At 50.2% G+C, this 16,370-nt stretch overlaps 1 protein-coding gene across 1 annotated transcript in view; it reads right to left on the reverse strand.

The window, feature by feature from the left end:
- LOC128726905 (protein O-mannosyl-transferase TMTC2) overlaps positions 1 to 16,370 on the reverse strand; it is a 117,436-nt gene that overhangs the window by 94,688 nt on the left and 6,378 nt on the right. The window contains exon 2 of the mRNA XM_053820751.1: positions 13,183 to 13,269. Coding sequence (XP_053676726.1) covers positions 13,183 to 13,269 — 87 coding nt within the window. The remainder of the gene's footprint in view (positions 1 to 13,182; positions 13,270 to 16,370) is intronic.

Consider the following 16,370-nt stretch of genomic DNA (forward strand, 5'->3'; position numbering starts at 1 on the left):
ATTACGAGGCACCAGAAAATACCAACGCTTCCCGCGGGTGAAGAGTTTTTATTACCGGAACAAAATACTGTTTACAAAAGCATTCCATTTCACGCTGTTTTAAAACCACCACGCGCTGCCCACAAACCGGCGGAAGTTAATTCCACGACGTGAAAGATGAGACCGTTGCTTCTTTTCCATCGCCACCGCACGTTTGGCAAACGAGCGGTCCCGTCGTGGAAGGAAACCCGGTTGCCTTTCGGGAAACCAAAATCCAGATATCCTCCACCACGCGCCTCCACACGGCGTATCGATTACACCGTGGACGGAGGTTTGCTTCGTTCGTTGTCCATTTCGACCGGATTTGGCTTTGCCAGCCTGCCGCATAACGAAAAGCTGGTGAGCGTGAGAAAGGGAGCAAGAACAAAAAAATACACCTCCGGTTGGAAAAAAGGGTGGCGAGAACTTCGTGGCACTCCGCAAACACCACAATTCCTTCCCACGGTAAGGTGCAACATTGCCCTGCGATGGAGGCGTGCGGCAGGAGCATCGACATTTCCCAAACAATTCCAAAGGACAACAATTCCGCTGAAGAAACGAAGAGACGAGGCCGGCGAGGACAACCGGTGGCACAGAGGGAGGGTGAATTTGAAAAGGATCCTTTGGGTGGGGTGGCGAAAACGACTCCACATCGTGGGTGTTGGTAGGAAGCCAGCTCACCGACGGAAAAACGGAGCACGAAGCAGCCGCCGTGCTGCTTGCATCGACAATAATCGTAACCTGAGCCTGAGCCCGTGTTTACGAAGCGAAAATTTTCCCTCAGAGTGTGGGGGAGGACGAAAAAGTGACAGGATGGGTTTCCGGTTTCTTCGGGCGTCTTTTCGTTGGTGTCTTATCGGTAGCGGTGCGCCGGCAGGTCCTTATCAGGTAGGTGCACCACCAGCACCACTACACTCAACGGAAAACCCCTTTCGTTCGATTGGCCACGCGAACGAGCACGACACGAAACGTAATCATAATCAAATGATTGTTATCTCGCAGCCTTTATGGAGGGGCGTTTTCAGCTTACGCTGCACATAAATGCCATCGGGACGCGGAGAAAGGCAACTGCACCGAAACTAGAGCCGAGTTTCGGGAAGATTGCGCGTTTTGGGCTCCAAAAACCCACGGCCATATGCCTAAGGGGTTGGGCTGGATGAAACACGATGCAAGGCCCCTTTTGTGCTGTTCCCTCGTACAACTCGGTGTCTGTCGGGGTTGGTGATTACTTCTAGGAAATTATCTGATTTTCTCTGCGGGTGATCCGGAGTGGGAAAGAAGGAAGCGCAACCGGGAAAGGGTCTGATCATCATTGACGCCTGCCGAATTCGAGGGGCCTTGCCATGGAGCTCAGCCGGGTGTCATAACCACAGACAGGAAACACAAATTCTTGCACCCTTCGGCGTCGGTGTAGTTTGTGGCCGGAACCACGACTCGGGAGAGGGTGGTTTGCAAAACAATTCGTTACTCGGTCGGATGGGAAAGGACTACGGGTTTTTGGCGGGGGAACGATTACGTAAGCACCAGCACCAGCTACCCAACCGGGATAGAGGACGGGAATTTAAGTAACAAATACCAGCCAACCGTCTCAGACAAACCACGGTGGTGCCGGTTCACTCGAAGGTTCAAATTTAAATTGGAATCGGGTCTTGGGTGCGAGTTCAGCGCGGTGAGTGAATGAAACACGAACACGATGAACGAGAGCGAAAAAAAGCGAAATAATTAAATCCTGTTATTTCACCGAAATTGGCAATGCCATTAGCTGCCGGTGTGTGTGTGTGGAAGCGTGGAAATTGGGCCGTGCAATCCTCCAGGGGTCCTGCATTAGACAAGCGCAGGTAATAAGCGGCATGTACGGAGTGGTACGAGTTTTTTTTTCTCTTTCTTGCCAGGCATGAATCCTTGCAAGCACACGTCAAGGTCCACGTGGCATATGGAAAAGGAGAACTACGGAGCGTCCTCGCGGCGCTTTGTTTTGTCATTCCCGGTACCGAAGCACGAGTACCGGTGGCACTGGAGTTAATTTCGGTGCCGAGTTCGAGGTTTTCCCTTTACACGGACAATCATGATTAAATGGATACGAGCGATAGCGAACATGGTGCCGGCCGTGTACGTTGTCATGTAAAAAGGGGTTATGCAATGTGCGTTGCGAGCACACTTTATGGGGCCCGATGATTCGAAGGAACGCGAAACACGGAAACTAATCAAAGCTAAGCGTTGCTTCGAGCGTGTTTAGCTTTAATCCGACCTTCGTGTTTCGTTGAGAAAGTTTCACAAACAAAGCTAGTGGTTCTTCCGGAAAGCGTTTAATTTTTTTAAACCGGAACTGAATACACACGCCCTCCTCGAAGCAACAAGCGCGTGGAAGGAAATGAACGGACGCAACAAAAAATTAACGCGCAGAAAAAATGCCCCAAAAACTTTCAACATAAACCACAGACAAAAACGCGTTCCCACTCGTTAGCAAATAAAGTTCCACAACGACTCAACTCAAACTTTGGACAGTTTCTTTTTCCACCACTGACGTTTACGACGTTCGCGTCATGGCTTGCTTCGTTCTTTTGCTTTTTTTTTCTTTTTTGACAGCCGAGTGCTTTCGGTGCAGTGTTGGTGCGCTCCCTTTTTTACTGGCGTTAGCGCGTGGCTTCGACAAAGGAATCACGGTGGCTCCTAATGATTTTATGCTCGCTTTTCCCGCACCGGCAATAAAGCGCCCCTGCAACCCTGATGGACGGACGGATGGTTGGAATGTTCGCTTCATTGCAACGCACCCGGGTTTCGTATCAATGGCCGTTCCACCCTTCGGGATGTTCGCCCTTCAAAAGCTCGCCAGGGGCATGATGCATAAAGGAGCACGCTCGCTCGCGCGCGTCGCAGGAAGACGGAAGATCCCGAAGCCCGAACAATGGCCGAACCCGTGCCGGGTGGTCGTTTTGTGTTCCGTAACGTCTAACGGGCGGATGGTGATAAAATTGTGAAAGAAACATGCTCCCTGCCTTGGCACAATGGTCGCAGCGCTTGGAGGGAAAGTGAAACTCATTTTCATTAACAAAAGGCAACCATCGCAGCCTTGAAGGAAGCACCATCTGAAAGCCCAATGACAATTTATTGAGCACGACACGGTTCGGTAATGAAAACGGGTGCGAGACATTTTTTCCTTCTTGCTCTTCGCTCGGGGCTTTTTTGATTAATTTGTGTTTGATTCATCGGCTCCGTTGGCATCAAGCGGGTGTCCTTACAAGCTGCACGTCCCCTGTTGCCTTCAGTTTTGCAAATTCCGTTCCCCACGGTGGCGCTTTTGCACCAATGGGTTGGTAAATTTCATTAAAATAAGACGCGAAGCCGTTGATTACTTTTCAATTCGATCCGTCACTCGGTTTGACTCACGCGACAGTTTGTCGTGCGATGATTTATTGACGGCGGTGTCGTACGGACCACGGCTGATGACATGACTTATGATAGAAATATGCAAATGGACTTCCTCGTCTCGGACGGTCTTGGCCATTGACGGATGCTTGTGTGAAACTGCTCCTTGGCTCCTGGTGATTTCTTGAACATTTTCTCCAATGCCTTCAGCTAATAACTCCTCCAAAAAGCGACACCTTATCTTCGCTCGCGATCCGTCCTATCGATCAGGACGTCAGCCAAGGAAGTAGGAAGAAAATCGTGGTACCATCTGACCCATTGTTTTCCGCGGTTTGCTTCCTCAGGTTTTGGTCTTTATTTGCACCCCCATTGAGGGCAATTTTTTCCCGCTCGTTTAACAATTCCTAAACCCGAACATAAAGGCCAAAATGGCTTCGTCATGGTTGGTCCCCCATCGGTACGAGCCTCGTGCCGAGGGGTTCCTTGTGGGGAGGGTTTTTTTCCGGCTGGCCGATATCAAGCTCAAGGAGCAGGTTAAGCTTGACTTGTGCGAACAGAAAGTGGGAACAAGAAACAGCGTATAAGAGGGAGAAAATAAGAACCACCCACAGCAAGTCCAGCGCGGGATTCTTTAGATCGCTTTCCGTTCAGCTTTTTTTCGCCCGGCTGATCGCTATCTTTCCTTTCGCGGACGAAAATGGCTCGGATATTATTGTGCAGTTTCTTTTTTGTTTTCTGGTTGTTGGGAGGGAACTGTTGTGGAAACCGGAGCCCTTCCACTCACGAACGTCTTGTGGGTGTTCATTTACACTCGGCCCGTGGAAACGTAACGTGACATTGCGTAAAGCCACAGACGGACGCGGATCGGGCCCGAAGAGGTGAACCAAAATCAAAGAGATCCCAGCTCGACCGTGGATGAGTTGTGATTATTACGTAGTATTTTTCTTTTTCTATTTCCTCCTACACCTCATCAACGCACGATGCGTGTGACGCGGAGATACGCCCGCAGATAAGAACGTAGTGACGACGCCATTTCGCAGTTCGAAGCGGAACCACCGGAATGGCAACGGAATTGCTCTGCGTCATGTTGATTTGATGATAGGTTTATCGCGGGGAGTGAGATTAGCACGCTCGATTAAACACAATGCGTACGGGGTTTGATTTTATTATCTGCTTCGGGAGCATGACCGCCCCGCTGTTGATAAGTCTCGAACAAAGAAACCGTGCCGTATATGAACCCGAATGGAGGCGCCTGGTGCTTCATGGAAGAAGCGGCGAGCGAACAGAAAAAAAAGAACATCATTAAAGCAAATTTCCGGACTGCAAATAATCGGCAGCTCGTTGCACATCAAAGACGCCAACAAACGACACCGTTTCCGAGGAATCGAATCTCCTCGAATTGGATTTTCCCTTTGACGGGTTCCGCGAAGATTGAATGTGGAAATGAACTCACGAAAAACGCCACACGAAATGTTATCTCGACAGCGGTAAGCCGAAAGCCAAGCGTCTCAAGAGGTTTCCAATTGAGTGGCCCTTGAAGCGGACTCGTTAAATTATTAGAAAACGCAAACCGACAACGACAAAGGGAATCGAATACTGCTGCCTGAAATATCCTCGATTAAGAGGCCTGCGAGCGAGTCTTCGCCGATCGGTGAAGTGTGAAGCGAAGAAAGCAGGAAAGCAACCAATTCCCACTTCCCAGAAGTCCTTCATCGTGTGGCTTTATTCTCTTTCGTTGCGAGATCATTTTCATCGATCTGATTTAATTAGGATTAAATTTGCCCGCTTCTCGCTCCCTGCCCAGTGAGAGATGTTTGCCCTCGAGGAGGCAAAATCGCGAACGAAAACACACACACATACACAATACGATTTCGGTTGGTTTCGATTTTTGATTTTTCCGTTCCTATTTTGGGCGTTTGGGCCCCTTTCCATTCGCTGCTCTTTACTTGCGATCACTCTTCAAGGGCAATAGGGGAGAGGGTGTTCGTTTTGATTAGCGGTTGTGGGCAAATATTTGTCTTGCCAAAAGAATCCTCACCGTCCCAGGCGAATGGCGCTCGGGGTTCGCTCGAGTGGAGCGAACGAAATGAAACGAAACGGAACCTCACGCCACCGACCGAAGCCGGATATCGGAACACTTTTTCCTCCCTCTCTCTGGTGCCGGGTGTAAATCGCGGCCCAGAAACAACAAACACCAAGAAACGGACGAAAGCGCGGGTGCGCGTTGGAACCGACCGACCACGGCCGAAACTCCTATCGGAATTAAGTGTTTGTGCTTAATCTCGTCGAGATTACACAGGAATTAACGCTCCTTAGCGATGGCTGCCAATTGCCCGGCTGCCATTCGGACAAATGAGCGGTCGCACCGCCGGGGATTGGCACTGCCAGCAGTGGCTCAAAGTCCGGCCAAAGGCTGGGAGGGCGCCCACCGGGACAAATAAATTGACCACATTAAATCGATTAAGATAAGACCGCGTTGCTCCGTGTCGGGGCCGTCTCCGAACCGGCCGTTTCCAGGGGAAGCCATTTTCCGTGGTGCGGGAAATGCGTCGCTGATCCGTTCGGTTTGCGAGCCCTCGAGGCTGCTAATGGGCGCTACATTGCGGCACGTAAATCTACGCCAACAGCACCACCGAGAGCACGACAAAGAGATCATACGAATTTGTTGCCGAAAACTTCCCCCCGGTGGAACCGTGGCGGGTAAATATTTTTCCTCAAATAATGATCCGCTGAGCCATCGCTAGCGCCAACGCTTGCAAATGAATTACTGCCACCGACGAGACCGGATTAAGCAGTCTCCTTCGATGCGGATCCTTCAAACGCTGGGCTAAAGTGTTTAAAGTAGCGTAATTAGAACATAATTTAAAAATAAACATTCCCGGAACTCTCGCTTCAAGTGGCACGAGTCAATAACGCTGCCGCTGCTCACACTTCGAAAAGCGGTCCTGATTATGCCGCTTTATCTTCACCATCTCGCGTGGCGAATTAATCAAGTGATCACATCAACAGGGGGCCGTTTTTTCGCCAAGTGCACGTGACGTACTTCATTAATCATACGCGTTCGCTCTAGCTACCGGACGGGGACCGGTGGCCGTTTATTAACGGGATTCGTGCTTGAAAGACGGCTTGGAAACGTGCGAAAGAGATGCCCAAACGATGGTTCCTGCAGGTTCGGTTGCCATGGTGAACACCTTACACCGTGCACTCAAGGCTACTGCGATGTGAAACGCGCCAAAGGTGCCGGAAACGGCAACTGTTGCTATCGACAAAAACTGTTGATCATTTGACGGCGCTGAAATAAGGCGCTCTCGAGCAGCGAACTGGAATGTGGGTCAGTTAGGCAGGCAAGCGCCAGCCTTGTGGACGCGGGAATTTCCATCACGTGAACAGCGGACTCGCGGGAAACTTATCTCGGACTATGAACTATGCGCCGGAGCCGGGGAGCCGCATTAATAGCCAACTCGGCGTATCGGTCAATAAAATCACTTTTACGATCACTTTCCATGGACATGGCACATCGTTCTTTTCTGCCTGGTGCCTCTCACTCTAGCTCTCGTAGTCTCGCTTTGTCCGTCGCAAAAGAACCAAACGTCAGGAATCCGGCTTTTTCGACCGGAGACGACCGTTTCCTGACAAATGACCTCCGCCCGTTCACGGTGAGCCTCGCCGCCAGTCAGATACGATCGAGCTCGTCGTTACAATCGCACCGAATACCTTTCCACCATGGGCCATGGGTGGGTCGGGAGGAAAATTGCCAAAATTCGGACGCATAGGGGGGGGGGGAGAGAGAAAAAGGAGCCCTTCCTCGTGGTCGTCGTCGTTTTCGTTGGCAGCGGGCGAAAATTCCACTGCTTCCTTCTTTCTTCCACGAAATAAATCGCTCGTTGATATCGAGATACTCGGTTTCGGTATCGGGTTCGTTATTAATTTGGACAACCGTTTTCGTTTCGTGAGCCAGGCGGGTTATTTTTTCCCTCCCCCCCCCCCTCCGCATTCGTTCCACCCTCTCTGCTGCCTGGCATTAGCCGTGCTCCGGAAATGGAGGAATTCGCTCGCGTTGGTAGCAGGCGGGCAACCATGGAAATACCACACCAAAAATACCACAAAACATATTTCATTCGGCATACCTCCCTCTACGTGGGCTCCCTTTCGGGCGTGGCCAACCCACCGACGGCGAGCATGCCGGTAGCATTAGATCATAATTTTCATCAATCATTGTCATTAGATTGCTTTTATAGGAAAATAATACCAGACGCGCCGGGAAGAAGCACCGAAGGAAGTCACCCGATGCTCCGAACCTTCCGAGCCGTGGCAACGTTGTATCCCGGGCGTAAACACACACCGAAATCCTCGCTCGTTGTACGATTCGTGCCGATCGCCGAGTCGGAGGCCGAAGGAAAAGGAAATCATTTCACCGAAACGGGTGGCACCCTGCGGAACCACACGTTGCGGATGTTCCGGGCACCGTGAAATGTGCGGGATGTGTTTCTTGCGGTGAAGGAAAGGATTTGCACCAACGCTTGGCTGTCGCCTGCAGGAGGGAAGAAAAATCGATACCAATGCCAATGGTGGTCGGAACCGGAGAAGCTTCTGGCTGGGCTAATGCGATGAGACAGAGAACGCGCTGGTGGTGGAATTTGCAAGCTAGCGAGTCTTTTGCCAGGGCACACATTTTTCGACTTCGGAGACAATTGATGCGAGAAAGCGAAAATCATTGCCATGAAGCTGAAGCGAGCGAGCAACATGTAGGGGAGTTGGGTACGCTTATGGTTGAAATGATGATAGTATTAGGCATTTAGTCAAAACACATCCGCATCGTCGTAAGAGTAAGCTAACCTTTAAATTTCTCGTGTCCTAGGGTGTTGATAATCTTCTGTGATTTCATTGTTCAGTCATAGACGTGGAATGTAAATAATTTGAAAGTAGCCTTAGAGTAGCTTAGGTTGAATAGTAATCAATTATTAATTTCATAAGCGGGTCGAAAATTTAGCATCTTGAATTAATCAGGGGCAATAAAGAACGACCAAATTGTTCAACAGTATTCAAACCCGATACAAAACGCTGCTACAAACCTCACCCGTTAGAAACATCGGTAGCTGCCAAACAATGACAGCAGCATGATTAAATTATCATACACCAAAATAAATCACTTCTCAACGTCCAAAAACCCTTGCGGCGCTTCCAAAGCCGAATGGGAAACAAAGTACCTTACAATATTTATCCGACAAATTGTTTCCCCATTATACATTATTCTCCTGTGAAACCATTTCCAATCGAACCGATTTACTTTCGTTCGGCTTTTTTTCCAGCTCCCATGCCTTTCGATGGTGGGCGTTTTCTCTCTCTCTCTCTCGCTTTAACCGACCACTTTGGAACGCCCGGCTCTCAAACACAGCTCACCGTCAATCACAGGTAAATGTGTTTATCGTCAGTTGCTTAATAATCGAGCCGGTAGATGATTTATGAGCGGCCCGTTATTGCCGATTCCGATGCCGACCTCAGATTGAGGCCCAGCACCGAAGGCCCAACATGCCCGAAATGTTTTATCATCATTATCCGAGTCGTGCCTCAGCACAGCCAGTTCCATGCGTTCCATGCGTTGCAGCGACTCCTTTCGGCTCCATTTCACCTGCTCTCGGATTGAGCTCGAGTTCCACCTGCTTGGAACGGGGCGTCGAACGCGACTTGTCATGTTCAGTGCCCACCATTGGTTTCCCACTCCCACTCAGCGTAGTCTGGCGACCGCACGATAAGCGATCGGGCAGCCCTTTCGGCGAGTCGTTGGTCGCTCGGCGCTCTGTGCCAGCATTGATTCAATTGGCCGTTTTTCTTCACCCTCCGTTTACCGTTTGATTTGTGTCCGCTGATACATTCCTTCCATGTTCAATTGAATAGTTTATCAATGTTGAAAGCGCAGACACAAAACAAAGAGTTCTAGTTCACCGAACGCCGAACCTGGTACGGTCAGGCCGTAGTTTAGTCCCACTTTTTTATGCCTGCTTTCATTTTCCGAACGGCAGGTCCCCAGCAGAAAGGGAGACGGAATGCTGGGTGAAGGCAGATGTATTAAATGTTCACAACGGTACTGGTTTCGGCAGCTCTATTAGCCCCGAATCGTACCGGGAATCGGTAACATGCGCTCATCGATGGAGACGCCTGGTGGTTTGTGGAATGTGGACCCGAAAGCCGCTTGACAGGTGTATTTCGATGCTTTAACAGCGTTTCCGAACGTAAAACGAAATACCGATGGTTGATTTGAGCTCACACAGCAAACTTTCGATGAAAACTCTCGGTAAAAGTTTAACGAGCTTGTGGAAAATTGCGTATATTTTGGCGAACCATCGAGCCCCGAAATGCTACACACGATGGTTCAACTAACGGTAATTAAACGAGAAATTTAAATCCCTTACCGGATCGTGCCAATTAATATTGGCAACGCTCGCATAGGGTCCACAAAACTTTATGGCTTTCATGGGCGAGCTCGCTTGAACTAACCCCCTTTTAACCCGATATTATTATCTACTGGAAACTTTTCAATGGCATCGCAGCACATAGCCGAATGTGTTCGAAATTTGTCCAACGGTCTTTAACAATTTCTCTCACCCAGCAGGGTGCTTGTGTGCCTTCGATATCGCATAACAGGCACCCCATCAAATGGCTGCCCATAACGATTAATCAGATCCTGTTTCTCGTTCAGTTATTCTTCTTTTTTTTTGCATCCTACCACCCTTCATATTCCCTCCAGTCCATTATAAGCGTATCATGTATCGAAGCTCTCCTATACGAGATGACGATCATCATCACCATCATCATCATCACCAATGGCGTGCTCACCGTTCTCGTGCCAAGCTCCTGCTGGGCGTCGGTATCATATGGTACGCTGGTGCCATTAATTAGCCCTCGAAAACAACTCGTTACAAGCCCACTTCACTCGGGCCTCGGGCTTCCTTTTGCCCATCGAATCTGTGCCCGGAAAAAGTTGTCCACTTATCGGCACCGGGCAGCACCACCGGGTGAGATGAGAATTCCTTTCTTCTCGAGGTTTGAGGTGCCCCGGGGGCTAGAGTCTGATGAAGGAAAAAAAAACCGCATTGCAGGTGCTCTCGCCTTTCAACATCCGCCAGTGCTTTATCGGTGGCCTCGGGCGTGATGTCCTCTCGCATATAATGGTCTCACTGTTCTTGCCTATGGTTGGGTGTTCCGAACGGAGTCCTTTTCAGGTAGTCCTGTTTCGTTTCTGGGAAATGAGAGCTAAAGGATGCAATTTTGAGCGCAGTCGAAACTAAAAGCATCTGATGATATTTAAAGCTCTCAAGAACAACATTCAACTCGAAACCCAAGAGTGTCCCAACTATTCCTGCGTTCTGCTTCTGCCAAGCAGGACTTCAAAGTGGTAATGTTTATCCAAAAACAACCAGCTTGTTTGTGTGCCGCTAAATACACATATGTATATCTGCCGAGAGCGACCTTCCGACCCCATTCAGTTAGGGGCGCGTCAGTGTCTCAAGCCCAGGTGTGAAAGTGACGAAAGATAGCGTGTACATAATTGTCCCGCAGGGTCACTCCTGTCCGCAAGGGTGCACCCTAAACCGACCCGTCCCATATATAACTCTCGCCGCTTATGCCCTCTGGCCCTCGCATACAGACGACAGGAAAATTACGAACAATTACAAATTCACCTTCACTCCGGTGTCCAGAATTGAACAGAAATCCTAGCACCGTGTACACGAGGGCGCTGAAAGCCACCCCAAAATGCCCTCGAGGGTTGCAGAGAGAGAGAGAAAGAGAGAGAGAACGAGCGTGTCCCTCCGTTAATCACCCACGTACCTAGGAACCACTTTCTTGGGAATGGGCTTGAGGCCGACCGGAAGTGTCGTGTCGTCCTGCTGTTGGTGCTCAAACACAAACACACACACACACACGCGCATACAAGAAGCGTACACCTGGATCGGGCTGTGCCTGGGCCCCCAGGCATCCGGTTGGAGGGAAGATTTAAAACAACAATAACCATAACTAGCCCGCCCGCGCGTGGGTGCGTGCGTTTGCACGGAACAAATCGGGCCCGGAAATTGTTAGCGGAGTCGGAGCGGAAAATTTCTTCATATCAAAGACGACGGGCGCCCGTTCGCCCGTGAGCCAAAGCGTTGCTTACAGGCGTGCGTGGGTGAGTGGCACGCAAGCAACACTTTGCTGTCAGATTGTGGATAAGACGATTGTTTTGACTCGACGCCACTTCCTTCCGGTACCGGAATCGATGACACTGTCTGCCCCCGAGAGTCGGCTGCGTCAGGTTGTCAGGTGAGCTTTCAACCCTCCCATCGGTAAAGGACGACGAGGACGACGACGATGTCGGTGTGGGTGTGTGGGCGTACTAGGGTGGGTGGGTTTTTGAGCAGTGGGGAAGATAAATTGAATCCACCTCGGGATGCCGACAATGGTTGGTCCAAAAAGCGCCCGCAAGCGAGACCGCAAGAAATAATCCTGAAGCGATGAAATAATAACCATTTTCTAGCCCACCACGACCGATTCAAAGGGCGGACGCGTGAGGGATCCCTTTTTCTCGAAGGTAAGGCTCCTGAGAAGGCAACCGAGGCCTTCACACACAGCCACTTCGAGGGTGCGTTTGCGATAATACACTGAATAATCTATTGTGTGGCACGCTCCAGTGTGTGTGTGAGTGGGTGAGCACGGTTTATTTGAATATAAATCTTCTTAATGTACTTATCTACTTACGGACACGCCACCCCAGGCAAACAGGGCAACCCAACGGGTTTGGATTGGAGCCTTTTTTTTCCTTCTTTTGTGCCGAGGAAGGATTCGTGGCAGACAAATTTCCAGGCAACCGGTTTCCATCCGAAATCGATAGCACAAGCACCCCGCAAAAAAGAGTTACAACCCTCAATTCGTCGCATTGCCCGTACCGAATTCGATCCGTACCGAAGGCAGATGCTGGTGGGATGGGCAACTGCTTAGTTAGGCAGTTTAACTTCACTTCATTTCGGGTGAAAATGCTTCCATTAGCGTCTTTATAATGCCTGTTAGAGTGAATTGATTTACGTTCAATCACCTGGACAATGAAATGAAAATCAAAAGCACGACAAAAATCCGTGAAAACCCATCCAGCCAGCTTATTGCGTCCTTTGAACATTGGGACCCAATTGCTTCGGGATGTGGGCTTGGCTCGACCGGCACTTCTTTTCTTCACGCCGTTATCGCTTTTATGCCCGGCAAAATGGGCTTATTGTCGCTTCCAAGAAGCAAAGCCGACGAACCGATTTCGATTTTGCTTTGTCCTTCCAGCACCTCCTGAAGCTGCTGGGGATATTGATCGGAATTTCCGGCGCTGACGGGCAAGCCATGCTAACTAGATGAATTAAAATTTTATCAGGCCACCGATGGTTCGGTCTGGTGATAAGCTTAAAGAGCTTTTCATTTTTCGCTTCCCCCTCAGCTGGCGCTCAGCGTGATTGCGCCGGAAAGACAGTAGTGGATTATACTAATGGAAATGTCGTCCCCATGCTTTGATGGCTGGCAGCTCGCTTCCGAGACACGTCGAGTTACATTTCGCTGGCTTCCCAGGAATGTTAAGCATCTTATCATAGCGAGGGAGAAGGATGTGCATGAATGCTCGTTGGAAAGTTCTGCAAAATCAAAGCACTCGCTTCGACAACCGACGGAAGAGCCGAACGTTTACTCGGTGAAACCATGAAACTGAAGCGCTATGGTTGCTACGATACCTACCACCAAAGCGTGCTTGGATGGGTAGGTTTTAAACTGTCGATCACCGCGCGAGCTTACCTGTCATCGTAGACGAATCCCGCGCTGAGTGTGTTGATGTACAGCACGAAGGCCAACGTGCAACAGCCTAAACTAACGTAATCCATGCTGCAACGAGAAAGACGAGACGAAAAAGAACATGAGTATGAGCAGGGAAGGCGTATTGTTACGACCGAAATCGATCGCAACGCGCGCAAACGCATCCATTTAATCCCGCCATCGGTTTTCGGATACCAAAATGATGTTTTTCCCCCACCAGCTCGCACGCGTGCAGTCCGTGTTTGGTCGTGAAAATGGGTTTCCCGAAGCCTGTGTACATGCATGCAGCTATCGATTTTAGATTAATCCCATCATCCCACCTCACCATGCGCTATGCTGGGGCGATAGGACACCGTGAAAGGACTCTCGAAAGTATCCGAATTATTTCGCAACAGGTCAACGCACACAAACCCGACCGAAACACACAGGCACAGGCCACCGAGCGGCACCATTTATTCGAGCCATCTCGTATGGGGGGTGCACATGGATAACATGGAATCGCCATTCGATTGGATATCGATCAGGCATCAGGGAAGAACGCACCACCACGGGCCTATCGAAATAAGTTCCACTCGGGTGGGAAATGGTCGGAAAAACGGCCAGGAAAACCGTTCGGCAGGGTTCGTGTGGGATTTTTTGCCCATAGGCCCCGGGCTTTGACGCTACACGGCACGGGTACTTCTTCCGGCCCACTAGCACAGATTATCGTAATTAAATTCGTATCGAAATTCAATTTATGCACTATTTTGCAGCCCACGGCCAGTGCCCGGAGTGGCACCGGACGAGATGTATACGTAGGCGAAGGACCGCAATGGAGCACGCGGGCAGCGAAAGAACGGCGAACCGGACTGTACATTTATCCTGCGCAAGCGAATCGCCTGGGCAAACAGTAAAAACCGATAATTCTCAATACTGTCCCAGCTTTGGTCATTAAATCTGAATAAATTGATGGCGCCCGCCTTTCGGGTGCTCCCGATAAAGGCCGCCCGTGAGAGCGACCGTGGGTTCAACCGGCCTGAACTGAGGGTTTCGGCGAAAGAACGAGAAATAAAACCGTACGGGAGCTATCCCGAGAATCGGCAAAAAGTCCCACTGATCGGGGTTTTTCCAATTCCTCGACCCATTATGTGTGATTTTGGGTGAGACCACGGGTGGGCGACCACGGGAACGATCGAAGGGAACCATCATAGGATTGAAATAAAAATCCGTCGAATCGGAATAGGGCGGATTTAAATCACCTCCTCGGGGGGCGAATGGGTGAAGTTGAACCCCGGCGCAGTTGGTTCAGGTGGAATTTTGGAAAAGCTTAAACAATCCCTCACGACTAGCGCCGTGTGATGTAGTAAAACTTATGTCGCTGCAAAAACTACCGCACTACAGTAGGCAAGCAGGGATTTGTTAATAGAATTTTATGCCACTCGTGCTTACGTCGTGCTTCCCATCACGGCCTGGATTCCGGTCCCATCTCCGGCACAATTAATTCCCGTGATTCTGTTACACCGCTCGCTCGGCTGGCGTGGAAAGTTTTGTGTGCGCATAAAATATTCACATCTTCTCCCATGGGAGTTCCCCTTGTTACTCGAAGTATGCGAGCACATTTTCGTCAACTTTTCGAACCACTCCAAACGGTACCGTCCGTATTTGCCTTTCATCAGCTTGTCGGCCCTTTTGGCGCCGGTCCTCACCGACTGCACTCCAAGTGCGGCTTTAGTGAGCTTTAAAGCACGGGATAAAAATTGCATAATCCCACCCATAGACGGGATGTGTGGGTGGAAATTCGCACCCCAGTGCCAATCGCGTACGCCTCCTCCCGCTCGATAGCGAACATATTCATGAGTCGGCGTATGATTTTATCGCACCCACGCTCATTCTCCGTCAAACAATGGCGAATCGTTCCGCAATACGCCGCCATTTTCCACCGGCCGTTCGTCCGGTTCGTTGCGAATCGTTTGCATCGTACCCGGTACCGAGCCGCACGAAAATTACACACATCAGCTTCAGCGGAGCAGATATTGGTTTGGCTTTTCATTGCATATGTCATCTCACCTGGGCGCTGCGCTATGAGCTTTGGCGTTCCGAGCGCTTGGCGCCTCTAAGGCTCACCCAACACACGTGGACCGTTCGTGCGCACGTACGAGATGCATTCCGGCAGCACCGGTGCGCGTACGTGTGCCGGGCGCTGTACGTGTGTGTCGTGGGATGAATTGTGCGTTTTTCGCCGGCGGGAGTTTGCCGTCGGTTTTTGGGGGCGTTTTCCGGAGGTGGCAGTCAAAGTCGGCGTTAACGTGATTTATGCCAAAATTAAACATTTCGCCGTACAAATTATAATCAAAAATTCAAATTCAAAATTCCCTGCTCCCTCGTGCAGGAACGCTGACATGCTGCTGCTCGGACGCATGGATCCATGTGGCACCATGGCCTAGTCACCCATGCCAGGGAATGACGAAATCGGGCCCTTCAAAGACAGGTCAGAGAGAGAGAGAGAGAGCGCGGGATTTAATAAACCTTAAAATTTGTGCCACCCGAGCACCGGTGGGTTGCAACTTTTGCTGCAAGTCAGCGCCACGCAAACGGTTTTGACGCCGTGATTATGTTTACGCCGGCATGAGCGAAAGGGGTTTTGCGTTGAAGTTGCGCCCACCTGGGAAACGGCACTGGAGATAACACATTTCGCACGATATTTATGCGAAACGTGACCGGCATCGTGATCATAAACAGGATAGCTCCTTCCTTCCGGGCTTAGACGGCGCACGCCGGAGCACGCCGAAGCGCTCAAAACGTGCGGCCAAAATGCAGCGCAGTCATCTCAAACATTAATCGTGCGCTCGAACATTTTCCCCGCACATATTATTCATTCATCAAAACCGTTGGCTCAACTTTCTTCGCTTGAAAGGAAACTTTTGCCCGCGAAAAAGCCAGTGCTTTCTTTTTTTCCGTGCCACACAACGAAGTGTGCTGCTTCCAGTTGGCCAAAAATCGCAATATATCTTCCAGCTGGTGCTGGAGGCGTGCTGGGCGTTTCGTTTATATTTTTCTCCCTCGCGTTTGCAAACCAAGCGAAAAAAGGCTGCGTTAGTCCTTTCGTGTTTCCTTCCGCGATCGCAACCTTCATCAACAGCTTCGCCAGCAAGTAATGTGATGGATTTATTCACTCCCGAGTGAAGGTGGAT

This window comes from Anopheles nili, chromosome 3, assembly GCF_943737925.1.
Source record: "Anopheles nili chromosome 3, idAnoNiliSN_F5_01, whole genome shotgun sequence".
Classification (NCBI taxonomy): Eukaryota; Metazoa; Arthropoda; class Insecta; order Diptera; family Culicidae; genus Anopheles; species Anopheles nili.